Here is a 27,198-nt window from a genome sequence, read left to right on the forward strand (position 1 = left end):
AAAAAAAAAAAAAAAAAAAATATATATATATATATATATATATATATATATATAAAATTTTTAAAAAAAGAAAATGATTGGAAAGAACGTGGGAAGTGGAAAATTCAAAATCTGTACTATTCCGGTTTTAAGGAGCAGCGCAGTCCAAACAAGGTCTTATTCGGCGGTCAAAGTTATCTCGTTGACCAAGAAACGAATTTCCCATATCCCTCTCCTGCCCTCCTCATTGTTCTTTATTTACCATTCTGCCATTTCATTCTTTTTTTTTTTAAATTATAATTTTGTCAAAGAGTTTTTAAGTATTTAAAAAAGTCTTTTTTAAGTAATTTTATTAAAGTCATTCTAAGTAAAGTTCCAAATTAATTTTAAAATTTTATATTAACTAAAACATTATTAAACAATTAAGTCATAAAGTCAAACATTTGACTTTTTTTTTTACCTTAACAAATGCCAAATTTATGAAGAAAAAATATTAAAATATTGGTAAAATAATAATAATAATAATTTTCATTTAAAAAAAAAATACACATCTAAACATATTTTCAAAATAATTTTCTCACAATTTTTTTTACAATAATTTCTTAAAATTAATAAATAAATAAAATAAATAAATAAATTGTTAAAAACTATCTTTTAATTTTTAAAACTTGATATGAATATTAAAAATTAGATTAAAAAAAAAGAGCTTAATATTTAAGTTTCTATTTTTTATTATAAATTATTAAGTTGGTTTTCCAAGCATTTATTTTACATGAAAATTTTAAATAAACCAAAAATTAATTTTCTTTAAATTCAAAATTTGGAAAAAGGTTTTAAAAATGAATTAAAACAATATAAATTGGGAAAATGTCTTTTATAACCTTTTAGTCTTATTCAATTTTTTTTATAAATTTAAAAGATAATCATTTTTTTCAATATAAATTTAAAATTTGTTTAAAAATCAAATTATAATTTTGAAAAAAATTAGATTTATAAATTTAATTTTCAAAATTTAAAATCTAAAAATTCACAATAAATAACTAAATAAAAAAAGTAAAATAATTAAAATCAGAGGGGCAAAATTGGAAAGTGAAGATTCGTGGAATACTAGTTGTCCTCTCACGCTATCTGGAGAAACTGCTTTCAAATTCCCTCTAAGCTCCCATCTCTGCAAGTTTCTCTCTACTTTCTCTCTACTTTCTCTCTCTACAAGAAATCGACGAGTTCTTCGATTATTCGCCATGCAGGTAACGGATCCTTGAATCTTCACTGATTTTCTTCCATTTTTGCTCTATGATTTCGGTAATCAACTTCAATTTTTCGCTTGGTTTTGATCTTGATTTCTTCTGCTCAGTCTCAGACGCGGACGGTTCAAGCCAGGAACGTGTCGGATCTAGCTACTGAGAGGGAGATTCATGAGTTCTTCTCCTTTTCTGGAGAGATTGAGCACGTAGAAATCCAATGGTAGGTGATTGACTGTGTTACTGTGAACAGAACTGCAAAAAGTGGAAAAGTTAAGATGTGTGTGATTGATCGATTTCCTTTTCTATGCGGCTGATTTATTTTAGATTTCGTACTGTTTGGCATCCGAGAAAAAATAGTGAGCAATTATTAGCACGAGAGTTTTGTGGTTTTCCNTTTTTTTTTTTTTTTTTTTTTTTTTTTTTTTTTTTTTTTTTTTTGTTAAATATTTTCTTGTCGGTGCAGTGAGCAGGGGCAATCGAAGACTGCGTTCGTGACATTTAGAGATCCCAAAGCTCTTGAAATTGCCTTGTTGTTATCGGTATTTCTTCGCTTCGATTCTCTTTCGTATCCACGAAGTCAGTTCTCGTGATGCGTTTGTTGAACTTGTTAACCCTTTTACAATGAATTTGAAAATGCGTCTAGTTGAAGTTTGGTTCGGTCTAAATTTAGTTATGTTTACCTTCTTATTTAAGGAAGGTTTATTTAAGGAAGGTTGTTAGGGCATGTTTATTTTGAAATGGTTAATTTACTTTTGCAATTTTCAAAATCACTTCGAAATACATCTTTAGTTGTTCAAAATCATGTTTGATTTTACTCTTTTAAAAGCATTTTTCATATAATTAATATAGATTTTGAATCATTAAAACCATATTTTGGAGTGAATTTGATAATGGCAGAAGTGATTTAACTCTTTCAAAATCACTCCCACACTTGCCCTTAGTGTCCAGTTGGTTCTTTGTCCTTTTAAGTTTCTTTCCTTCATTTTCTTGCCATTGGGTTTGATTGAATTGAGAAGTGAATATGAGAAGAATCTCGTTATTTTTTTGGGGAATACATTTTATGTTAAAGATATTCAAGTTTTTTAGAAGAAGATTTTCTACAGGTAACCTCAAACATAACAGCAGAAGTTTCGTATGAGCTAATATACGATTTCTTCATAGAAGCCACCCTGTGTTTGCATTTTGTCTTTCTGAGAATACCCCATCCTTTCTAATAATAATTATAAAAAAAAAAAAAAAAAACCAAGAAAAAAAGAACCGGAGATGAGTTAGCAAACTAATGTTTATAGAGGTTTTGGAAAAGTTTTTATTTTTATTTTTTAAGAACTATGATGGATTTTTGGGTTAATTTTTATTTCGTATCACTTTTTAGAAGTCCATAATTTTGGAGTGAAAAACAACTCGAGGAAAGAAAGGATGGAAAGAGAAAAAAAAGAAGAGATTAGTGTAATGGTTGAAATGAAACTATTAGACCGAACTTTATAAACATCTGCCTTGCTTTTACTTTTTGTTAAGAATAAAAGCATTGGTGAGAAGTAGTACTAAATGAACGTGTTTATAGAAAAAGAAGGAAGTTAATAGCTTTTTTCTGCATGATCATTTCTTTACATGAAACTATTAGACTGAACTTTATGAACAGAAGTTTAAAAACATCTGCATTGCTTTTACTTTTTGTTACGAATAAAAGCATCGGTGAGAAGTAGTACTAAATGGACATATTTATAGAAAAAGAAGGAAGTTAATAGCTTTTCTCCGCATGATCATTTCTTTACCCAATAATGGAATTATTTGAACTTTTCTTCATGCAGTAATGGAAATATACCTTTTCTTCTCCATATCTCGCGGATGCCATAAGCCACTATAAACAATTTATATTATTTATTTTTTTTGCCACGCAGGGTGCAACAATTGTAGATCAGATAGTGAGCATATCTCCTGCAGAAAATTATGTACCGAGAAGAGAAATGCAGGTATTATTTTTGTGTTCGAATATATTTCCAGGTCTGTCGAGCTGTTTGTTCTATATCCAATACTTTAAATTTTCTATGTTTGCAGGAAGTACGGGCTGTGGACAATGCTGCACCTCTCACTCCTACAGAAAATAATTTTCCTAGCATCGAGGTAAATGTGTTGATACCCTCAATGAATATCGAGTATTTGAGCAACATTTTCCTTCACGTTGATGTGCTATTAATGATAAACCAAGGCTGGGGAGTTTCATCAAATGAAAAAGTGTAGGACATGTTTATTGTTTCTGTGTTCAGAGTTTCTTAAATCGTTGTAGATGGATGAAAAATAAAAGCTCCATTTAATGCATGCCATCATGAAGCTCACTAACCAGGGAAACTATGTGATCTTGATTTCCTTGCCTTTTTTTAACTATATAAGTGGATGCTGAGGCATCTTTTCTTTTTTCCCATCTAAAATCTCTCGTCTTTACACAGGATTCTGCGAGCCAGCCTAGCAGTGGAAGAATGTATGTTAATAGAGCACAAGAAGTAGTTGCAAGTGTGCTTGCTAAAGGTTCAGCAATTGGACAAGATGCCATGAACAAGGCAAAAGCATTTGATGAAAAACATCAGTTAACAGCTAGTGCATCTGCAAAGGTATTATCCTTTGACAGAAAGGTTGGGCTCACAGAGAAATTGACAGTTGGGATTTCGGTGGTTAACGAGAAAGTCAAGTCTGTAGATCAAAAGCTTCATGTTTCAGATAAAACAATGGCTGCAATCTTCGCAGCTGAGAGGAAAATCAATGATACAGGATCTGCTGTCAAAACAAGCAAGTATGCATCATGATTCTTGAGGAAACTTTAGTTGGCATTAACTTATCCCCTATGCAATTTTTACTTGCCTTCTGCTATATTCAAAATTTAGAACTCAAACATTCTTCATACCTCGCAAGAAAGCCGAAAATTAGTTTTCTAAAACTTCTCCCAAACAACTCCCTAGTGTTTCGATTTCTCGAGAACTTTAAACTGATATAGTCATATATTTCTACCGTTCAAATAAATTACAATGGTTCTACTATTCATTCTAAATAAAGCAGTTATGACAATAGACAGAAGTGACTTAATTGTTTCACTCCATCTTGGTGTCGAGCAGGTATGTGACGTCGGGTGCTGCTTGGCTAAACGGTGCTTTTGGCAAGGTTGCAAAAGCAGGGCAGGCAGCAGGTACAAAAACCAGAGAGAAATTCCATTTGGCTATGTCGAACTTAACCTCAAAGGTGCGTCTATGAAACCCTTTTCTCTATGATGACTTAAAACTTATGATTCTTAGGAAAATTTCCTTGCTGTGAGTAGCTTAACTTAGCACATCTGTACCTAAGAACAATCGTAGACTACAGTTTTTATAAATTAGTTACTCAAATATATATATTTTTCTAGTTTTCTGTTTTTTAAACTCAATTTCCTATCATTCCTCTGCTATTGTAGAATCAACCAAGTAATTATTTCAATGTTGGTTAATGTCCTTGGTGAATATAACTTCTTGTTCATAGTGAACCTAACTTCTTGATGCAGCGGATTCTGTAGCTTCAAATAGATTAAACCAAAACCATGCCCAAAAAGGAAAATTTCCCCAAATAAGAGAGCCATCTAAAACCTCATTTTGTTCATGTCTCCTTCAAAGAACCTAGGCTGTTTAAAGTCTTGAAAGAAAATGCAAGTAATTTGCCAAATCCATACCCAAGAATGAATAGTTCCCAATAAGAAAGCTCTCAGAAACCTCATTTCATTCTTGTTCAAAAGCTTCTGCCGAAAAACCCAAGTTCGGCTATTCCGAGTCGAACAACAATATAACGGAAATAACCAATCCAAGAAAAGTAACGAACGTAAATAATATATTGAATCATGAAGTTTACTCTCTATCCTTTGTTTTTCAAACGTGCAGGGACATCCAGTTGCTGCCTGAGCTTAAAACTTGGGCTTCAGGAAAGTCATCACATGGATTGGCTGTGCTTGTGGGGGATTGAAATGAGTTTCTTAAATTCTATTTTCTTCATGCTATTTATTCTTGAGGACTGCTCCATTTATTTATTTTCTATCTTTATGTGGTTATTTTAGTATTATTCTTATTATATTGTTCATATTCTTGGGTGTGTTTGGCTGATGACAGTTTTGCATTTGTAAGATTGGTTTATGGAAATGTAAAGAAGATCCAATTATGGTTTGTCTTATTATTTGTTTGGGAGTATCAAGTTCGTGGTTCAGCTTGATCGCTCGTTGCCTTTCGGGTAGGATTGTTTGATTCATTTGTGGTCGGGTCAAAAAATAGAGTTATAATTCAATACGACTCAACGCTACATTTAACTAACTCTATAACGTTTGTACTCATAAATGTTTAATATTAAATTTTTTTTGATGTCTAATAAAAAAACTGACAACAAATCTTAAAAGTATTGAATTTAATTCATGAATCTGTATCTTATAATAAAGAAAGCCTTAGAAGGCTGTTTTTTTTTTCCTCAAACATTAAATTTAAGTTCATCTTTTCTTGTGAATTTAAGTGTTTTTAAAAGTTCTTAAATCTATACTTTTAAAAATTAGGTTACTAAATATCTTTTTTTTAGTTAATTTATATTCTTACACTTAGTTTTTTATGGAAACAATTTACTCTTACTCTTCTTCGAGTACTCTTCTTCTTCCATTCTCTAATCTCTAAGTCCCGAAGACGAGGAATTGTTCATTCCATTTGAGGAAGTTGGTGGAAGCTTCGGAGACGAAGATGGCAAAGAAGATGAGAATGAGGTAAGCGGTCTTGACGATGAGGTTGGGCGGTTTGAAGCGGACATTAGAGGTGGGGGAAAGGGTCTTGCTGGAGTTGTCGTCGTCGTCGTCGCCACTGGTGGGCGACAAAGGAGGTGAGGAGGAAGACAAAGAAAAGGAGGGCGGATGAATCGTGTCCAAACGTAGCTGACTGGACACAAGGATGCAAAGATGCATACTATGTCAAGCTGCCTATCAAAAAAGAAAATTTGATAAGGTTGTCTCAAGCTCACTATGAACTCAACAGATGAATCGTGTCAAACTCTAAGTCATGTGTTGCATTAAAACCGCTATCAAGGTACCAGTCATAATAAAATTTTGGATACCTAATCGTGACCAAGAGGGGAACCCAGTGGGTCATACCAACCGACCCTCAAGTTCCATCTAGATTTCTAAAGTGACACTTAATAGCAAATTTATTAGACACCAACGTCCAATAGTAGACATTATAGAGCCTATTAGAGAAATTGTAGAGAAATTGTAGAGTGGTCGCTAATAAGAAAATTTGTTGAGAGAGATTTAATCCATATATGAGATGGACGTACAAGGTTCGATGGATTGAAAAGAGCGGATAAAGCTAGGCACTAAAGACCCCGAGACTTGATGTATCTTAGAATCTTGAGTGAGCTCGATTGAGCCAATGCACCTAGTTGACATTCTTTGANTTTTTTTTTTTTTTTTTTTTTTTTTTTAATTTTATATATAATTAAATTTAGAGAGTAAAGAGAAAAGGTAAATAAAATTGTGAGTGTTTCTTTATGATGTTCGTGGACTGAATATTTTTTTAGACCCTAATTGTTCGGGTTAAAAAAAAATCATTTTAATCAATTCTTATTAAATAATGAACTCAACTCAATCCAACCCAACTATAAATTTTTGGGTTGGATGATTTAGATTGTTTAGTTAATTCTTAAAATATCTATTTATTTATTTTCACACACTAATTAACCACTCAATTTGAATATATATTTTAAAAAATTACCTTCCATAGAATTAAAAATTATTTGTAAATGTCAATGAAAGATAAATAATTAAATAAAAATAAAAATACGTATATATAATTAAATTGTAAATAAATATATATTCTTTGACAAATTAAAGACATGAACCAATCCAACCCCATAATTGTTTCCATTTTTTTCAATCCAACTCAATCTATAACCCAACCTAAACCGCATAAAGCTGGATCAGTTAGAACAATAATTCATTATTGTAACAGATAACAACAAACATTTCGGGAAAGCCATAATTATTGAAGTACTAGTTGTGGATAGTATTCCATTTATCTCAGCGAGTGGAGTAGTCCTCTAACTGTTTGTGTTAGTGTGTACCATAAAGATGATAAAGTAGAGTAGTACTCAACCTTTTTGTGGGAGTAGTAGTATAAAGGATAACAGTTTGTGTTAGTGTGTATGTCATTTGATCCAATAGCGTTCCGTTAGATAGGAACAAATTCCACATTACAAAATATTCTAATTATAAACCAACTTCTCCACATTTCTCGGCCACAAACCACGTTCAAAAGTGTAAAGCTTAGCTGTACCAGTCGTATTAGACATAAAAATTTATGTCAAAATCAAATTAAACATCCATAAAAATCAAATTAAACATCCATAACGCATAAATAAATTTTAAATTGTAAATTACACACTTATTAGATGCTATTTAGATCCAATAAACTATTAGGTATGAACATAAAAATGGAAGCCAAATTACACACTTATTAGATGCTATTTAGATCCAATAAACTATTAGATATGAACATAAAAATTTAGATCCAATAAACTATTAGATATGAACATAAAAATGGAAACCCAAAGTAAAACCATAAGAGTTTATGCTTAAAGTGGACAATATCATACGATGGTGGAAAGTTGTGTTCATCTAACCTAGTACTAGAGTCATGCGCTAAACTTAGTCATGCCTTAAACTTTTGTTCGACATTTGAGGATTCTATTGACATGGCTAAGACTCCAAAAGAAAAGGAGTCGAGCCTCGATTAAGGAGAGGCGCACTTTGTTCGAGGGAACTACACTCAACTTATAACTTAACTTAAAAGGCGATTGTTAAAATTTTACACACTGAATTATAATTCAAGACCAAAACTATATATCTAACCTAAACTAAATTTTTTAAAAGCAGATTGGGAAAATGGTAAATGCACATGAACAAAGAAATTTTTTCTCCAAATCAAGCCACATGGACCCAACAACCCTCCTAAAATTTGATAAGAAAATGCACCTAACTTGTCCCGATGTAAAATGTAACCAACCAGAGATTAACACCTTCTAAGAGATAAGTCTAGAATTAGATACCTCTTAAAATCAAAGATCCAAAAGCAATCTACCACAAGAATGACATGAAATTTAGAAATGACAAAGATAATGCTCGAATTTTTAAGGAGAAAAGTCTTGAGAGATCAATTTCATTCATCAAAATCTCTGAGACGGACTTTAATTTGAAAAAAAGAACAACTTGGGGTCTCCATTTACAAAAGGAGGAACAAAAAATACTTCAAAACTCAATACTTCACCAAACTAATATCAATTATTGGGCATCGTGAGTAATTAAAGCTATGATATGTGATTATTTCGATTCTAGCATCTCAAAATTCTAGCCATTAATATGAACGAAACTAGCATGATATTACCATATCCCACATCAGTTGGGGAGGAGAACGAAACACTCTTTATAAGGGTGTGGAAACCTTTTCCTAGCAGACACATTTTAAAGTCTTGAAGGAAAAGCCCAAAAGGACAAAATATCTGCTAACAGTAGGCTTGGGCCGTTACCACCAAAGAAGAAGTATTGCAACTAAAATTGGGATAACAATCCACAGATGACCAAAATACAAGAGTAAATAAATATGTGTGTGCATGTGTAAAGATTTGGAGAGAAAAACAGTGAAATAATCTGTAAATCAGGTAAATGATGTATTTACTGATTAGCCAAATGATTTTGCTTGTCTATACGCATAATCTGATGGAACATGGAAAGAGAAACATAAAAGCATTAGAGATATTCCTTGAATCATGCACCTTTAATACTTGTTCATCTGATTGCTCCCAGTAAATTGGCTCCATCAAGCCTTGCACCTTCCAACTGCTATAAAATTAAGTAGATATCGAGTCAAAGCTTGAGATAGGGAGAGGATTAGTTTCTGAAGTAAAAAGAACGAGTAACAACAATGTCTACATGATCTTACAATTCGACTTGCTTTACTTACAGTGTCCTTAAGATTCACGTATCGCAAATAAGCTCGTTGAAGGTTTGCACTCTTCAAATTGGCGTTTGGAAGTTTTGCGCCCTACAATCAGTTAAGGTTAGGGAATTTGGTTTCTAAAGCCAAGGAAACATGGTGCTCAAAATAAATTTTACCTTCAAATTAGCTCCTTCGAGATTAGCTCCCTCTAAGTTGGCATTAGTTAGATCAGCACCCTGAAATTTTGCGATAATGGTACAAGCATTAGCCCCTATGACGTGAATTTAGCTTATGATTCAACCTGCGTATAGTTTTTAATGTCTATTTATCATTTGAATATCCCTAACTCCTGAATGAGAGTAGAAATTGGCCAGCAAAGGAGCAGAGAGACAACCAAAGAATCATGGTCCAACAATCAACGTTCAAACTGAAAGTTATAGAGTCCATTGAGAGAACCATAGAATCTGTGGGTCAGTGTAACGGCACAAGCCCACCGCTAGTAGATATTGTCTTCTTTGGGCTTTTCCTTTCGGGCTTCCGCTCAAGGTTTTTAAAACGCGTTTGCTAGGGAGAGATTTCTACACCCTTATAAAGGGTGTTTCGTTCTCCTCCCCAACCGATGTGGGATCTCACAATCCACCCCCTTCGGAGCCTAGCGTCCTCGCTAGCACTCGTTCATTTCTCAAATCAATGTGGGACTCCCACCAAATCCACCCCCTTCGGGGCCCAGTGTCCTTACTGACACACCGCTTCGTGTCCACCCCCCTTCGAGGCTCAGCCCCCTCGCTAACACATCACCCAGTGTTTGGCTATGATACCATTTGTAACTGTCCAACCCCATTACTAGCTGATATTGTCCTCTTTTGACTTTCCCTTTTAGGTTTCCCCTTAAAGTTTTTAAAACGCATCTTCTAGGGCGAGGTTTCCACAACCTTATAAAGAGTGTTTTGTTCTCCTCCCCAACCGATGTGGGATTCTCATAATCAAACTCAAATGAAGATAGAGGATAAGAATGGGAAATGGGCAGCAAAAGGGGCTCAATCCCCTAACCAACAATCCTCCACAAAGGTAATTGACAACCCATCCCCGACAAAGAACCAAAGAAAGTTAGAAAATTTTAAGGACTCCACAAGTTCCTGAGAGTGCTTTTGATCTCCACGGGCTCCTGGGAGTGCTTTTGATCCTACAAATAGAGACTAAATTGGTAGGTAAAGAAAGGCCTCATTCGACAGGTGAAGAAAGCTTTTATTCCCTGAGGCATGATGCTTGAACCTTTTAATCAATGGGTTCTAAAAGTAAACACGACTAGGACTATTTCCCAAAGGTAGACCGGTTGAAAGAGCGACCTTAATTATATTTGTATAATTCTTAACTTTGGAGATATTTGTATAATTCGATTAAATAAGAGAACTAGTTGACCTCCCTAATTTATCGGTATTGTTACCCATAGTTTATAACAAGGATTTAATGTTACCCAGAGATTTATTCATATTTATTGTTATCTAGTATTTAGAGATTTTGGTATAATAAAAGGTAGATGTATCTCTAGAAAAATTAAGAAGGAATGCGAGCAAGATCATTTATGCTTGAAATATGGAATCAAAATCATCTATTTTGTTGGATCGGTATGAGAACCCTAGTTAGAATATGAAAAACATGAAAGAATAGTTCAAGTCAAAACAATAAACAATTATGAAAAACTTAGAACATGAAATTAATAGAAAAGAGTTAGAAAATATAACACCGTAGTTTTAGAGTGGTTCGATCAAACTCGGCCTACTCCACTCTCTAAGCGCCTCTTAGGAATTTGAATAAAACTTAGAACGACTGTTTTTGCGAGTTCAAGAGCAAACTCAATCCACGGCCCAAAATCAAACCTTTACGACGGTTAGAATTTTGTAAGAACACACCACAACTCTCTAAAACAGTTAATCGAGCATTCACAACTATTTCTTCACAATACAATAAAAATCTCTCTCAAGAATAAGAGGTAGAGAAGTTGAAGAAGATNCCCGAATGAGCAATTACAAGAAGCAATACAAAAAAGATTCAAGGATCAAATCAAGAAAGTAATGGAGTGGCTGATATTGGAAAGTGATTAGAAGACTTGTCGTGGGTAGTTGAACTACGAATTAAGAANATGAGTTTAAATAAAAAAGAAAAGTGGCAAAAATAAGAATTAAGATGAGTTTAAATAAAAAAGAAAAGTGGCAAAAATAAGAATTAATATGGACCACTAAATTATGTAATTGTGTTGGAAGAGAAATGGAATTAATATGGGAGTTGTGTTTGAAAATATTTAATAGTCCATGTTAATTCCTATTTTTGTCACTTTTGTTCTCTATTTAAACTCATCATTGTTCTCACTTGTTTCTCTTCAAGCTTCTCTCCAAACTTCCAATTTTAGTTCTCTCCAAGCTTCTAATTTTATTTCTACCTTGTTGCTCTCTCCAAGCTTCCAATTTTATTTCTACCTTGTTGCTCTCTCCAAGCTTCCAATTTTATTTCTACCTTGTTGCTCTCTCCGAACTTCCAATTTTATTTCTACCTTGTTGTTCTCTCCAAGCTTCCAATTTTATTTCTACCTTCTTGCTCTCTCCACTCTCCGAGCTTCCAATTTTATTTTTACCTTGTTGTTCTCTCCAAGCTTCCAATTTTATTTCTACCTTGTTGCTCTCTCCAAGCTTCCATTACCTCTACCTTGTTGCTCTCTCCAAGCTTCCAATTTTAGCTCTACCTTGTTGCTCTCTCCAAGCTTCCAATTTTAGTTCTACCTTGTTGCTCTCTCCAAGCTTCCAATTTTAGCTCTACCTTGTTGCTCTCTCCAAGCTTCCAATTTTAGTTCTACCTTGTTGCTCTCTCCAAGCTTCCAATTTTAGCTCTACCTTGTTGCTCTCTCCAAGCTTCCAATTTTAGTTCTACCTTGTTGCTCTCTCCAAGCTTCCAATTTTAGCTCTACCTTGTTGCTCTCTCCAAGCTTCCAATTTTAGTTCTACCTTGTTGCTCTCTCCAAGCTTCCAATTTTAGTTCTACCTTGTTGCTCTCTCCAAGCTTATTGTTCTCCCTTGTTGCTCTCTCCCAGCTTATTCAAAATAGTTGTGAGTGCTCAAATTATAAATTTACTCTTTTAGAGAGTTGTCGAGTTTGACCGAACCAACTACGGTGTTAATATTTTTCTTAACTCTTTCCTATTTAATTTTAAAATTGTTATTGTGATTTATTACATGTCCTAAGTTTTTCATAATTGTTTATTGTTTTGACTTGAACTAAATTTCATAATTTGAAAAGTTAAGCACGCTTAAATACTTTTATTGTTAAAACCCTCATCCGCCTCTAGAGTTGCCATACTGATCCAACACCTTTAACTTAGTCATATCAATAGAATCCTCGAGTGCTGAACAAATAGTGAAGACTCATGGTACAACTTTATTGGATTAGTGATATGCTCCAGAAAAAAGAGTTGGCCTGGATAGTGCTAGATGAATAGATGACTGTGTAAGAGAACGGTATTTTGCTCAAGGAAAAGATGGTTGGAGTCCCATATTGGCTAAATAAGGGATCATAGATATATAAGTAAAGGACATTAGCATGAGATTTTTTGGGGAACTATCTTCATTGGCACGAGGATAGTGACCTTTTGGGGACATTATCTTAATGCTTACTCCTCTAGATGTTACTTGCTTCTAAATTGGTCTCTTTTCAGCACAAGAGAGGCAAGCAATACCCGTGGAATTGTTCCAAGAGAAGCTTGTTAAGAACAATGAACCTCCACAATGACATATTATTGTCCACTTTAAGCATAACTTCTCAAGGCTTTGCTTTTGATTTTCCCAAAAGGCCTCATGACAATGAATATGGTGTCCCTTACTTATATCTCCATCACTTTATCCTTATTTAGCCAACGTGAGACTCCAACAATCCTCCTCTCAAATAAAGTACCCTCCCTATAGTCATCTATCTATCTAGCACTATCAAGATCAACTTCTTTACTGGTCAACTCACCCTCCCTATAGTCATCTATCTATCTAGCACTATCAAGATCAACTCCTTTACTGGTCAACTCACCCTCCCTATAGTCATCTATCTATCTAGCACTATCAAAATCAACTCCTTTCCTGGTCAACTCTTTTACTTTGGAGCTGATCTTCACTATGGCTATATCTCCTGGACTCAAAATTTCTTTGTTCAACATTCAAAGATTCTATTAACATGGTTAAGTTAAGGGCATAGTTTTGATACCATGTTGCAAGTGTAAATTATCTTGTCACATTTCTTCTTAATTTTCTAAGAGGTATATGTGTCTTTTATAATACGAAAAGATTAACCAAAACCCTAAATACTAGATAAAAATAAATCTAAATAAATCTCTAGACTAGGTAGCAATAAATAGAAGTAAATCTATATAAACTAGATAATAAATCTCTATAAACTATGTAACAATACAGATAAACTATGGAGGTCAATTCTTTTATTTAACGAAATTACACAAATATCTCCTAACCACGAGAAATTCACAGATATAATTAAGGTCATTCCTTCAACAAGATTCCTCATTGAGTTTTGGGTGAGGTCAAAGACACTAGAGAAATATTTGGAAAGAAAATCTAAGGAACAAACAGAGATGTAGATTTTTCTGTGGTTATTGATGTTCACTGTTCCCCAGCTAGGACTTCTTGTACTTACTCTTCCTTTTAAATTTAATATTAATTATTAAACGAATAGTTGAATCTTTTCGTAATTTCCTTGGCATTTGGACTTGGAGGATGTTTTATATTTTCTAGATGAAATGTTCCTGATCGAGAAAACTATAAAGACTATTACCTGGAGTATACAAAACGTAAACAAAGGCATATAATGAACCTGAAGGTGTGCAGAGCGTAAATCTGCTCCGCAGAAGCTGCAATCTACCAAACAGGCATCTGCAATATGATATGAAAGACTTCTAAGGGATAAAGTAGAAATGTTTAAAGAAATAAAGAATATGCACCATAGTTCTTTAAAAATATTAAAAATTGTTTTTTTCCAGTCCCAAGCTAGCTAATATAATTTCATAAAGAACCTGAAGAGAGAACCATAGTATAACGAATATGATAGTGTTTCCTTTGAGGCTTTTACTTGACAAAAGTCAACTACTTACTGGTGTCTAATTGGAAATAAGTTTTGACAAAGACAAAACGAGTAATGGAAGAAATACCAAAATTACCAAAAATAAAATTGAATAAAAGGAACTAAATCCCATCAAATACTTAATAGAAAAAAGTAGAAGGATAAGGATCATGGTATTCACAAGTTTCAACTGGACCTGAAACAAAAAGAAGATTTAACAAGCATTCATTCTTCACTTTCAAAATTGGATAGGCTAATTCAAACTCCATTTCATGTGCTACAAACTATTCACTAAAGGAGGAATGACTATTTGGAGCTTTCAAGTCAATGTATGCAAAATTGAAGTTGACCATAGAGTTGTTGTTAAGTTCACTTGAATTGGCATGCTCTTTGAAGAGTTCAATTATTAAAGTTTCATAAACCTTCGAATTGTAATTTTGTATTTTTAGGTTAACAATTTTCTGGTCAAAGTTTAAGGAAGAGTTACCAAAGTTGCCAATTATTGTCATTAGTTTTGTAATTAGGGGGAGTTAACATTATGGCAATTAATTACCATAACCGTTTAGGCATTTGAAGAGTTTGGGAGTTTCTTTTGTTGAATACTATAAAAAAAAATCATTTTATCAATGAAAAGATATGGTAGAATCCATTTTATCCATGATAAATTGTTCAGGTTGAGTTCTTGAATTATTATTGTCCATTTGTTTTCAACCCATTTTTGTTTTGCACGAAATATTTGAAGTTCAAATTAGTGGCATTCAAATCTAGTTGAAAGTGTAACAACCCAAACCCACCGCTAGTCGATATTGTTCATTTTGGCATGTTACGTATCACCATCAGCTTCACGGTTTTAAAATGCGTCTACTATGGAGAGGTTCTAGCCCTACTCCGACCAGTGTCTCGCACCGCTGGTGACTGGCTCATATATCAATTGTAACGGTCCAAGCCTACCGCTAGCAGATATTGTCCTATGTGGGCTTTCCTTTTTGGGCTTCCCATCAAGATTTTTAAAACGCGTGTACTAGGGAGAGGTTTCCACACCCTTATAAAGAATGATTCGTTCTCCTCCCCAAATAGCCTACCTTCGTCATAATTTAGCCGTCTTTTTCAAATAGTTTATCTTTGTGTGTGCTGAACACATGTGTCCTAAGTATAAAACCAGAGTTAAGTGTGTGAGGTCCTAAACATATTTAACAACTATTTGTATAATCATGTTTGTATAATCATGAATCAAGACAGAAGAAGTGGAAGGAAGATTAGTGAAGCTAGGTGGAGAGAAGGAAGATTAGTGAAGCTAGGTGGAGAGAAGCACAAATGGGGACAATTGCTCATTTGAACCAAGTAATTAGTACCTTGAGATACCATAGGGAGAAAATTGAAGTAGCTTTAGGCAATTGAAATTATCTTTAATAACGAAGTTCAAAAATAAAGAAGATGACAACGTCATGTTTTTAGCCCGACATAATCCAAGAGGAGGGTGAGATGTAGGTCAAGCGTGAGGAAGAAGAGAGGGTAGCACCAAAAGATGAAAGAGAGTACCAACATGAGAGAGAGAAGAAGGAGAGGCGGGGAGTGAAACTTAAAATTCATACCTTTTATGGGAGATCTAATCCAAAGGATTAACCGCAATATGAGAGAAAAATTAAACATGTATTCGATTGCAACAATATAATTGAAGAAAAGAAGTGTGTGAATATGCCAATATTTGGTGGACACCTTTGAAATCAGAGTACAGAAGAACCAATTGAAACCTGGGAGGAATTAAAGGTATTAATAAGAAAAAGGAACATTCTTAAGCATTATTCTCAAGTACTAAAGCAAAAGCTCTATACTTTATAACAAGGATCCAAACGGTAGAAGATTAGTACAAAGAAATGGAGACTAATGAATAGGGCATGCATTAATGAAGATGAGGAGGATACAATGGCTCATCAAGTGGATAGGTAAACTTACTTGGTTATAAAAGAATTGTTGTCAACACTGAACGGTAATTGGCTTAGGAGAAGGAGAATACAAGAGGTATGCTCTTTCTAAGTAGTTTTTTTTTTTTTTTTTTTTTTTTTCCAACTACACTTGAAAAAATAATGCAAATAGTGAAAAAAGTAGATTTCAAGCCTATAGACAAGTATGAGATGGACAAAAAAGACAAGGTAAAGAGCTAAAAAAGCAAAGAGAAAGTGGAAGGATACAAGGAGGTTCGAGAGACAAATAGAAACATCAAATATTGGAAATGTGAAGGGATTGGTCATATTAGCCATGATTATCCTAACAAGAAAATCATGATCATTAAGAATGGTGAAGTTGTCACGAATTGAGAAAAAAATGATCCAAACGAGTTAGTTGAAGAAGAAATCCAAAAGAACGAGGAATAGGGAGAGCTAACAAATAGATCTATCAAGAAGAATCAGGAAACTGGTCCTGTTCCTAAATAATTATCAAGTATTTATAAATACCCAAATTTCTTTTACTAATAATGTCTTCCATCTAGGATCCTTTTTGCCCATTTAACTTTTATTATTATTATTATTTGGCCCTCACCTTTGCACACGTGTCAACCAATGTTCCTCATTTGTGAGCCGAGAATGTTATACGGCCCTCTTGTCCACTGAGCCAACATTTTGGTCCACTAATGAAATATTTATCTAGAAAGAGTATTTTATATAATATATTTATCTAGAAAGAGTTTAAAATTCAAAAATGCATTCATGTACTGTCCAACTCTTATCCCAAAGCGACAAGCTAATATCTCATTGGAACAAAACTAGTCTAAAGTAACATGATGGAACCTTCATTGCGAAACAAAATAAAGTTCTCCAGGAAAATCAAGCAAAGAACTGATGGAGAAAAACTTGTTAAAGATAAGTGTTAAAAAGGAATGTAGGATAAAAAAAACTTGCCTTGTAAATTGGCACTCTGAAGATTAGCAGCTGCTAATAAGGCCCCACGAAGGTTTGCCCCAGTAAATTCACATCTTTCTAGGCAAAACAAAATTATTAAGAATGCAGTCCTCAGAAAATTAGAAAAATATAACAAGTGAATAGTATTGATTTTATACTCTCGCAAAGTTGCATTATGAAAAATTGAGCCCTCTGCATCTGCATCCTGCGTAACACCAAATGGGATATAAATTAGATGCACTTCGTCACAAATGCTGTATGAACTCAACTTTTAGAAATTTAAAATATTTTTCAGATGATCAATCAATTATAAGCAATTATTGATACGGTTTGGTTTCCTTTTATATATCTTTTGTAATATTGATTATGTGTTTTATATATATATTCCTTATAAGAGGACCTTGAACATGTTTTAGATGTGTAAGAAGAAATAATATAATATTGTTCTTCTTCCCTGAATTCAAGTGATAAACGTTACGCAGAATGCACTATCATTGATATTATTTCAAACCTACTGAGAACATGCTAAATTTTGAATCATCCTTAAAATATATATTGGCGAGCTTCTTTTCATTGACTACTAGCTCAATTCCTTGCTATTGAAATTTATAAAGACAAACAGTCAACTGTTGCTGATAGAAGTTATTTTCCACTCTTCAAGGAAAAACTATTGGCTATACATTTATAATGGCAGAAGGATCCATGGTAAATGGACTACAATAGTACATACCCGAAATTTAGCACACTGAAGATTTGCGCGTGAGAAGAACACATTTTTAAGACTTGCATAACTGAAGTCTACATATGAAAGGTCCTGTACATTTCTTAATAGCTTTAGACATGAGATATGTGATCTTACATCGGTAGCAATAAGATAATCACAAAAACAGATATCTAGATTGAGAATGTAACTTCTTATTTATGGAAAATTAGTAAGTTAAATATGTTCTCACATACCTGCTTACCTTTTAAGAAAAAATATGAGGAAACAGCTTTAATTGATAACAATGGAAGTATATAAATGGGCAATAGAAAAATGCAACCCAGGACAAGCCAGAGAACAAAAAATACAAGAACTTGCAAGCTACAAAACAGTACAGAAAATAGCTCCAATTGACAAATAACACTAAAGGATACAGAGATTCATAAAGGAAGCCTTGAACCTAGCCAAAGGTCCAAAGTTTAAGCCTCTAAATCTCTACTATTTCTCTCACTTACTTAAACACACACAGTCAAGCACAAAAGAGGAAGATCGTTGTATGGTGCTGATCCTCCCATGAACAACAAGCAACCTAAAAGAGAGGAAAAATGAATCCTTCTTCAAGTTCGAGATGCGGGTTCTTGGAGGAGAAAGGAGGGAACATAAAGGTATACGAGAGGCTAAGTGGGTAAAAAATGGATTTACGTGAAAAAAGGCTAGAAGATTAAAGGGGCCTGGCTGTTTTTCCTTTTTTACATAGGAAACAAAACAATTTCATTGACAAAATAAAATTGCAAATGGAAGACCTATCCAAAGAATTACAAAAAAAACTTTTCCAATGGGCTATAAGTTAATTTGAGTCATAATTACAAAAAGGCCAGACTACTTTCCTTAGAGCTCAAGTTTGAGAAAATAGCCTGAACACAAGATAAAACCAAGAGAACTGTGTCCACTTTCAAATCAGATTAGGCCCTTCTAAAATTGGAAATTATGAGAAGATCCCTAGACGTGGTAAAAGACAAAAAAAAAATAATAAATAGGGAACTCTTTTGCAAGTAGAATTTTGTAGAAATCAAGGTAGAGAAAGCGAAGGGATTAGCGAACCAGACATCTTCCTGGACGCAAGTAGAACCTCATTTCTAATTAAGAAGAAATGAAATTCTCAAGCTGCAGCGAATATCAGGGGGTTGACTTTGCAAGGATTCATGAAAGTGCACTAATAACAAAAATAAAAATCTTACCTCCCCCATTCATAACAAAAAGGGTCCCGTTCAAAGAGATGAAACAGTCCTCCCTACTAAAACAAAAGAATACAGTATTGTTTGCAAACTGTATATAGATTAGCTGAATTTTATAATTCCCTCAAACTGAAATCCCCCGTGGCAAGGAATCCACACTTTGCCAACTCGATCTACCACTAATTAAGATAGAAAAGTTGACATAGTGAATACAATTACCCACTCAAGATATCCACTTAAAATCAAAACCTTTCTCTCAGAGGATCTAATCAAGACAAAATGAGACAAAAAAACAATAATCTGAACTTGGGCCTTTTCAAAGTCTTTTGAAAAAATGACACCTTCCGAAGTCCTATAGCTCTCAGTAGCTTCCCGAGTAGTTAAGATATTCCTGAGACAAAGTCTTTTGAAAGTGACGCCTTCCAAAGTCCTATAGCACTCAGTAACTTTCTGAGCAATTATGAGGACAAGCCCCAGCCACAAAAGCGTCCAAATTTTCCAAAATGGTATTTGAGATCATTTTCTGCATTTTTTCTGTCAAAATCTTAGCAATCATATTATAGGTTGGTGACTGAACTTATAGGTTTGAAGTACTTGATTCCATGGGCAACAACTTTTAGAAAACAACCCAAATTAGCCTTCAGTCTAGTGGCATTGATGATGCCTCTCTCCTGAAACTCACTTAACACCTTCGAAAGTCATCCTTGATGAAGAACCTTACCATTTTCAAGACTACCTCTTATCTTCTTTGTAAGAGTTGGCCCTTGTATAGGCTTTTCCTTTGTAAATTGTATATAATAATGAGATTATTTCTCTTATCTAAAAAATTATCTTCTCATAAGTCCAGAAACAAGATAATTACCAGCTTGGAAAGATCAAGGCCAGAAAGGTTAACCCCTCGAAGTCTAACTTTCTCAGACTGTATGCACTTAATAATATCAACACGGTTCAGCTCAGACTGAGGTTCCTCATCTTCCTTCTTTTTACTTGCCATATCATTGATTCCATCGATGAGTCCCTGAATCAAAATTTAATCCCCTCTAACCATTAATATAGAAGGAAAAAAAACAAACATAAAAGAGTTAATATTGAAAATAGCTCCTTCAACTATGACATGAAAAATAAATATCAACCCAAAAAAACTTGTGGAAGTAGGATACGAATCATGTGATTAAGACATGAAATTTTAAATAAATGTTGAACTACAGGAAAGAATGATGGCTCACAAGCAACTGATAGTACTCTGCCTCTCGCAGAAGCTCTGCAATCTCAGAGTCAGGAAGAGTTGGAACTATGCCATCCCTTAACCAATTGAGAATATGCCGAAAATGTTTCCCATCTCTATCCAAAAAGACAGATCCCTGCCTCAAATACAGAGAGATTGAATTATGTCAATGAAGAATAAGATTCCAATTGTGGGACCCCAACATATAGACAGAATACCTAAGACTAAAATCAACTGATTTCTCATTGAAAACACGCACCTCATCAGGATCCTGGCATAAGGTATGACGGCCACTAAACATTGCAGCTAGCATCGAATCAGGTTCTCGCTGAGTCAATGTATCTAATGTTGTTCTAAATTTCTTCCCACCTGCAAATAAACACGAAAAGAAAAAAAAAAAAAACACTCAAAAACAATATAAAATAACTCAAAATCCTCCTCGATTAACACTAAACGAATAAATACAACAGAATCAAATAACACGATGCTGTTTACGGAAGGAACGTGCCAAAGATCAGCTAACTTCGGCAATCAATTGCTAATTACAATATCTAAAGAGTATAATCAGCACCTAAATGTCATAATCCTTTCGCAAATCAATCGAATAGTTGTTGAGATCAATAGTTTAATTCCTTTGCTAGGAGCCAGAAATTGACTGATAAAGACAGTTGAATACAATAAATTGAGAGGAAGAGAGAGGACATACCAATATTGAGACGAACCAGAGAAGAAGGATCGGAGACCGCCTTCATTGATACGCTGAGAGAGAGAGAGGAAGGTCGCAGCACTGCAGGTGAAAATTGAAATCAAGCTGGAATGAGAAACAAGAGTGGAAGGGAAGCGAGAAAGTAGCTTTTGAGCCATCTATTTTTGGGACTTGTAAAATAACACGCTTATATTAACCAATCATCATCTGCCACGTGTGAATATTTTTAGCTAATTTTTTATTAAAACTCATAAACTTTTGTCATTTATTGTGTTTTTTTTCCCTAAATTAATGAAAACTAAAAAATACCTCTAATTTTGTAAAAAATTCCAACTATACTTTAAATTTTTAAAAAAAAGTTTAAAAAATATATTTTTTAAAAATTCAAAAATACTTAGTAAATTTTTTATTATAAAAAAACCGTTATTATTTACTTACAAATAACCTTAAATTTTTAAATAAGTTGTATTAATACCATATTTTAAAAATATTCATGAACGTAATATTAAAAAATTTTGATATAATTTATGAAGTGTAAGACGATTTTAGTTCATAATAGTAATAACCTTAATTTTAAAATTTCATAAATATTTTTTAAATATAGGATAAACGGTTGCAATAATATTTTTTTAATTTTTTTTAAATTTAAGAATATTAATGAAACGCTTTAAAATTCAATAATACTTTTTAAATACAGATACTAATTATTTTTATTTTATTATTATTATTATTATTATTATTTTATAATTTGATAGTTTAGGAATATTTTTATTAATTAATTTTTTTTTCAAATATTTTTACTTAAATACTAAATAAGATTAACCTTTTTTTTTCTTTTTATAAATTTAATTATTATTATTATTATTGGTAAAAAAAAAATGGAAACATTAACTTCATAAGCGACAAACCTGAGATTCTACCCAGTTTCCAAGCCATGGAGGTCTTACGTGGCATGCGCGTTGCATGAGAAATATGCCACGTGGACGAGTGCTATATAGACACGTACAACATGCACCTTTCACTGCGTAGCCATTAGGACCGAAAAGCTTCTTCATTCTACATTCCAATGTCTCGGCAAATCGAAATCACCGCAACAATGGCGACGGCCTCTCGGAAGCGCCTGTCCTCCATCGCCAATGACGTCATCCAACGCTGTGCTCTGTAAGATAATTTCTTCTTCTTCTTCTTCTTCGCTTATTCTCAAATCGAAAGCACTTCAATGTTATTCTTCTTGTTCTGTGGCTTGTACAGACCGATTGAGGCTGGTTTTGATTGCTAAATGATTTTGTACTTGTACAGGAAAGTCGGTAGTTCGGTGGAAGGATTGGGGGAGGAGTTTGAGATTTCTTGGAAACCTGAGACCAGAACCTATTCGAGGAAGTTTGTGGAGTTTTGTAGCGCCAAGGCTCTGGCGGATATGTGCCGGAACTTGGAGGAAGGTATTGGCAATGGATCGTTTAGCCGCTTCAGCTTTGATATGATGCTTGCTTGGGAGATGCCTTCTTCTGAAGATGAAGAGTCTCGCAAGGTACGTACGTGTACACGCACTTCTTAACCTTGTTCAGAAGTTCTCTATTAGGCTCCTATTTACCGGTTTTATCGATTTACTTTTAAGATATATTCCTCCACATTTCTGTTTAAAATGTTCCGAAATTTGATTTTGTTACCGGGAGAATACATTGTCTTTGACTCTAGTTGCAGCGATTGTTCTGTTGTACTGCCTTGCAAGAGTTGGACTATGGTGTTCTAACGTGATATTTGAAATCTTATTTAGTTTTCTAAGTTTCTTTCCAGTTGATAGTTTCGTGCTGAAGCTCTGCCTTATGCATCGGTAATATTGAGTTGCTTGTGTATAAGTTTTATGTTTCTTTGTCGTCGATGTTACAGGAGTGCGTGGCGAAGGCGAAAGAAGAGAAGAATAAAATCATAGCAGCCAATGTGCCTCCCGAGCAAGATGAGATCCCTCTTTTCTATTCGGACATTATACCGTTGCTTGTAAGACTCGTGTGTGATTGGACGAACCATCTAATTACATTTTGATGGATTATTGGTGATTTTCTTGCCTGTCTGTCTCTCTCTCGCCTTCGGACACCCAATTTTGTTATTATCTTGGCAGGTTAACGACGATCCAGATGTTGGAGAAGATGCATTTGTGTGGTTAGGTTCTTTAGTTCCATTAGTATCTGATCTTGTCAATGCAAGATTCACATTCGAAACTCTAACAGCACCAACTGGACACCGGCTTCATTTCCCAGCATATGATAAATTTCTGAAGGAAATTGACAAGTAATAGTTCTATCTTGTTCTAAATTTTAATTTAACTTTTTCCATGTTTAGCGTAGCGGAGCGGAAGGCGAGAAACACATATTAGTTTCATTGACTGGAGAAACATTATAATTTTAGGTTTACGATTACCTTTTATGACCTAGCCAGCACTATCATAGTAAAATGGAACATCTAATCTCGATGTCATCAGTGTCATGTGTTAGATGAACACGACTCTCCACAATGGTATGATATTGTCCACTTTGAGCATAAGCTCTCATGCCTTTCCTTTGGGTTTCCCCTAAAGGCCTCACACCAATGGAGAGAGTATTCTTTGATTATAAACTCACACCAATGGAGACTTTCATCATCCAACACCATGCATTTATATGTTATCAATTATATAACATTCCTGTAGTTGTGGTTATAACGTTAATGGGAATTCTGTACCACACTTAAGATAGCGCACTAATGGACACCTGCCTTCTCTGTTTATTTGATAGTTACGTCTATTGTTAGTTTACTCTACTTTACTTAGACCGTTTGTATTGTATGAGCGCAAGAGATTTTCTCCCTCTGCCAATATAGAATGCTTGTGTTGTTTTTCTTTGAGGCTGAGATAAATGAATTATTGAAAGGGTTTCTCCTTGCCATTTTACAATTTATTTTATAATTGTTCAAATACTTCCTCAGAGATTTGAGGAAAGTGAGTTTGATATAACTGTTAAAATTGTGAAAACTCTTTTAGCCAACTAAAGCCATTTGTCGAGTTTTTCATAACATTGGATTAAGAAGTTTTTAAGAACACTTGGAAGAGCTTCAAAGTAGTTCTAGAGAGAGTACTTAATTAGCATTTCTCTTCCAGACATTGTATCTAAAAGTGTACATACACTATCAGTAAGTCCCCAAACCTGGTAAGGAGAGGTAAAAATTGTTAGTTATAGGTAATTAGATATCCATATTTGATCAATATAACTTCTGAATCATTTTCTCACTTTTTTTGGGCTCTTGTTCAACCTATCGTCTCCAGATGCATGAAGCATCTGCAGAAACAGGCAACGCCAAAGGGTGTAGAATTACGCGACGATGAGTTCATATTGCACGTGGAGGGGACTGCTAGCTCACAAAGGGTTGTGCGCCACATTGGATCAACAAGTTGGCCTGGTTAGATTTAGCAAATTTTCGTTGATCCATCTCCCATTTGATTGATCTGTCATTGAGAACATATCCAAACAGGAAGGTCGTTTTTCTGTCTCAGGAAGGCTTACATTAACTAACTACAGCCTCTATTTTGAGGCTTCAGGAGTTATAGCATATGAAAATGCAGTTGAGATAGAACTCTCAAGGGACACTCTGCACAGTGTGAAGCCAGCTTCCACAGGACCTTGGGGTGCTCCAATATTTGACAAGGCAATAGTCTACGAGTCCCCTGCGATGTGAGCATTTTTTTTTTTTTTTTAATTATTATTATTATTATTATTATTATTATGATTATTATTTTCTGTCTGGGCGATGATTGAGCAATTGGTGTAAAAGAAATGCTTTAATTTATTATTAATCCAAATATTGTCACACTTTGATAGATTAGAGGAAGTTGTGCTGGAGTTTCCAGAGATAACAAGTTCTACAAGACGTGATCATTGGCTAGCATTAATAAAGGAGATTGTACTCTTGCATCGTTTTTTACGGAAATTTAATGTGGAAAGTCCAATACAGGCATGGGAGATGCATTCAAGAACAATATTAGGGGTTATAAGGCTTCATGCAGCCAGAGAACTGCTTAGAATATCTCCACCGGTTCCTACAAAGTTCTTAATCTTTGCCTTATGTGACGAGCTACCAAAGGGCGACTATGTTCTAGAGGAACTTGCTGAGAATCTGAAGTTGCCGAATAGTGGATGGCCATGTAGTGCAACTTCAGCCCTGAGATATTTGAATATGTCACAATTATCCGACTCTAGTGTAGAAGTAAGAGATAAAGTTTGTAATATAAGTACTCTACTTGATGAATCTCGGTCCTCCTTAGAGAATGCCGTCAATCAGGCCAGAGAAGAAGAGAAGAAAGTTGCAGTTGCCAAGGCTACTACTGTAGGACTGAAAGAGGAAGGAATTGGTGAAAGTGTATTCATCTTCATGGTAAGCATCTCATTCTAAGCAAATATTTAAAGAATTTTATTCTTTAGCGATTAATATTAAAATCACAATCTGATAATATGATATAGGAGCTACTAAAGCCACTCAATAGCAGGTTATCTTTGTTCAAAGAAGTTCTTGAATGGGAAAGACCAGTGGCTACTGTTATTGTGCTCGCTGTATCTTTGATAATCACATACAAGTAAGTTCTGTTCAGCATTTTGTTTGCACCAAATCTTCTATTCTTCAAGTTTTCCTTGGATCAAGATGCCAACTAATGTACATTCACGGATGTAGGGAGTGGTTCGGCAAGGCTGTAGCTGCCTTCCTATTTTGGGTGGTCATGACGATGTTTCAAGCGAGAATGGAAAAGATTCGGGAAAACTGCGACGAGATTGTGGTCTGCACTGCCACTGACCAAAGTACAATGGAGAGCATAGTGGCTGCCCAACAAGGTTTGCAAAATGTGCACGAGATTGTGAAGACTGTAAACATTGCAGTGTTGAAGTTTTGGTCCATTTTCATATCCAAAACTCGCAAGGTATACTCACATTTCTTAAGTAAATATTTTAACATGTTTCTTGAAAAAGATCTAACCATTCGATTCTCATGAGATTTAATCTTACATTCCTTTGGGTATACATATATTTGCTCAAACTAGGTGGTAGCAAATATATAATGTCGAAGTAACATTTCCAAAAACTCAGGTTGTTAAGTCGAGTTGGCTGATTATTGTCGTAATCCTTCGAAACTCTTTATGGTTAGGTTGCCTAGTTTAGATTTTATTTCAGTCTTCAACATCCAATGGCATCCATTGAAAGGCCCATGCATGGAAATAAAACATTGGTAGGTATTGTAACGGAGACCACCTTTTCCATTGTTTCATAATTTAAAAAAAGTTGTCTATATTGGATGAAAGTATCAGTATTTGGTTTTCCCCCACAGTGATTTTCGATTACAAAATTGCTATTAAATGGTTTTAGAAGGTAATAGTTATTAGGTAAATTGAAATTGTGTGACAAAATTTATTTGAATTCACAAAGGAGGGATGAACAATTTTAGAAAAAATCATTAGTTTTAACATTTTTTGCGCCCAAAGGTGGCTTTATTTTGTGTTAGGACACTTCGTAGAGTAGTTGTACTCTATTGGTTACGACATATAACTTCTTGACATTTGCCATGTTTCTCGTGCTAATGGTCATTTTGAGCATGGTTCATGATTCTCGTGCGAATGGTCATTTTGAGCATGGTTCATGATTCTCGTGCTAATGGTCATTATGAGCATAGTTCATGATTCTCGTGCTAATGGTCATTATGAGCATGGTTCGTGATTCTCGTACTAATGGTCATTCTGAGCATTCATGATTCTCGTGGTAAATGGTCCCTCTTTCATGATTCTCGTACTAATGGTCATTCTGAGCATAGTTCATGATTCTCGTGGTAAATGGTCTCTCTTTCATGATTCTCGTGGTAAATGGTCTCTCTTTCATGATTCTCGTACTAATGATCATTCTAAGCATAGTTCACGATTCTCGTGCTTATGGTCATTTTGAGCATAGTTCATGAAAATTCATGATTCTCATGCTAATGGTCATTCTTAGCATTGAGGTTCATGATTCTCGTGCTAATGGTCATTCATAGCATTGAGCATAGTTCATGATTCTCGTGCTAATGGTCATTCATAGCATTGAACATAGTTCATGATTCTCGTGCTAATGATCATTCATAGCATTGA

General features: G+C 34.3%; 3 protein-coding genes across 6 annotated transcripts in view; 2 read left to right on the plus strand and 1 right to left on the minus strand.

Annotated features, from left to right (window-relative positions):
* The first annotated feature begins 1,112 nt into the window (after positions 1–1,112).
* On the plus strand, positions 1,113–5,402 carry LOC111804424 (binding partner of ACD11 1). Its single transcript, XM_023689226.1, has 8 exons — positions 1,113–1,226; positions 1,334–1,443; positions 1,687–1,762; positions 3,122–3,193; positions 3,279–3,344; positions 3,668–4,008; positions 4,328–4,451; positions 5,117–5,402. The coding sequence occupies exons 1-8, from the start codon at positions 1,221–1,223 to the stop codon at positions 5,135–5,137; spliced, it is 816 nt and encodes a 271-aa protein (XP_023544994.1). The 5' UTR covers positions 1,113–1,220; the 3' UTR covers positions 5,138–5,402.
* Positions 5,403–7,338: 1,936 nt separating this feature from the next.
* LOC111804163 (FH protein interacting protein FIP2-like) lies at positions 7,339–21,190 on the minus strand. 4 transcript variants are annotated; one of them, XM_023688874.1, is made up of 12 exons: positions 21,066–21,190; positions 20,619–20,728; positions 20,361–20,495; positions 19,997–20,152; positions 17,927–18,010; positions 17,355–17,401; positions 17,197–17,270; positions 14,054–14,112; positions 9,370–9,429; positions 9,218–9,298; positions 9,030–9,093; positions 7,339–7,528 (listed from the first exon to the last, which is right to left on the minus strand). In XM_023688874.1, exons 1-11 carry the CDS (start codon positions 21,109–21,111, stop codon positions 9,043–9,045), a joined length of 903 nt encoding a protein of 300 aa, XP_023544642.1. In that variant the 5' UTR covers positions 21,112–21,190; the 3' UTR covers positions 7,339–7,528; positions 9,030–9,042. The 4 variants fall into 4 exon arrangements, with proteins under 4 accessions (XP_023544642.1, XP_023544639.1, XP_023544641.1 ...); XM_023688871.1 differs by having other exon boundaries at positions 9,030–9,096; XM_023688873.1 differs by lacking the exon at positions 7,339–7,528 and having other exon boundaries at positions 8,896–9,093.
* A 953-nt stretch (positions 21,191–22,143) lies between these two features.
* The window catches only part of LOC111804162, a 6,829-nt gene continuing 1,774 nt past the window's right edge, over positions 22,144–27,198 (plus strand). Inside the window, exons 1-9 of the mRNA XM_023688869.1 lie at positions 22,144–22,226; positions 22,365–22,593; positions 22,953–23,060; positions 23,182–23,351; positions 24,361–24,494; positions 24,589–24,766; positions 24,914–25,466; positions 25,553–25,665; positions 25,761–26,004. Of these exons, the coding sequence (XP_023544637.1) occupies positions 22,162–22,226; positions 22,365–22,593; positions 22,953–23,060; positions 23,182–23,351; positions 24,361–24,494; positions 24,589–24,766; positions 24,914–25,466; positions 25,553–25,665; positions 25,761–26,004 (1,794 nt within the window). The 5' untranslated portion in view covers positions 22,144–22,161. The remainder of the gene's footprint in view (positions 22,227–22,364; positions 22,594–22,952; positions 23,061–23,181; positions 23,352–24,360; positions 24,495–24,588; positions 24,767–24,913; positions 25,467–25,552; positions 25,666–25,760; positions 26,005–27,198) is intronic.

This window comes from Cucurbita pepo, chromosome LG10, assembly GCF_002806865.2.
Source record: "Cucurbita pepo subsp. pepo cultivar mu-cu-16 chromosome LG10, ASM280686v2, whole genome shotgun sequence".
NCBI lineage: Eukaryota > Viridiplantae > Streptophyta > Magnoliopsida > Cucurbitales > Cucurbitaceae > Cucurbita > Cucurbita pepo.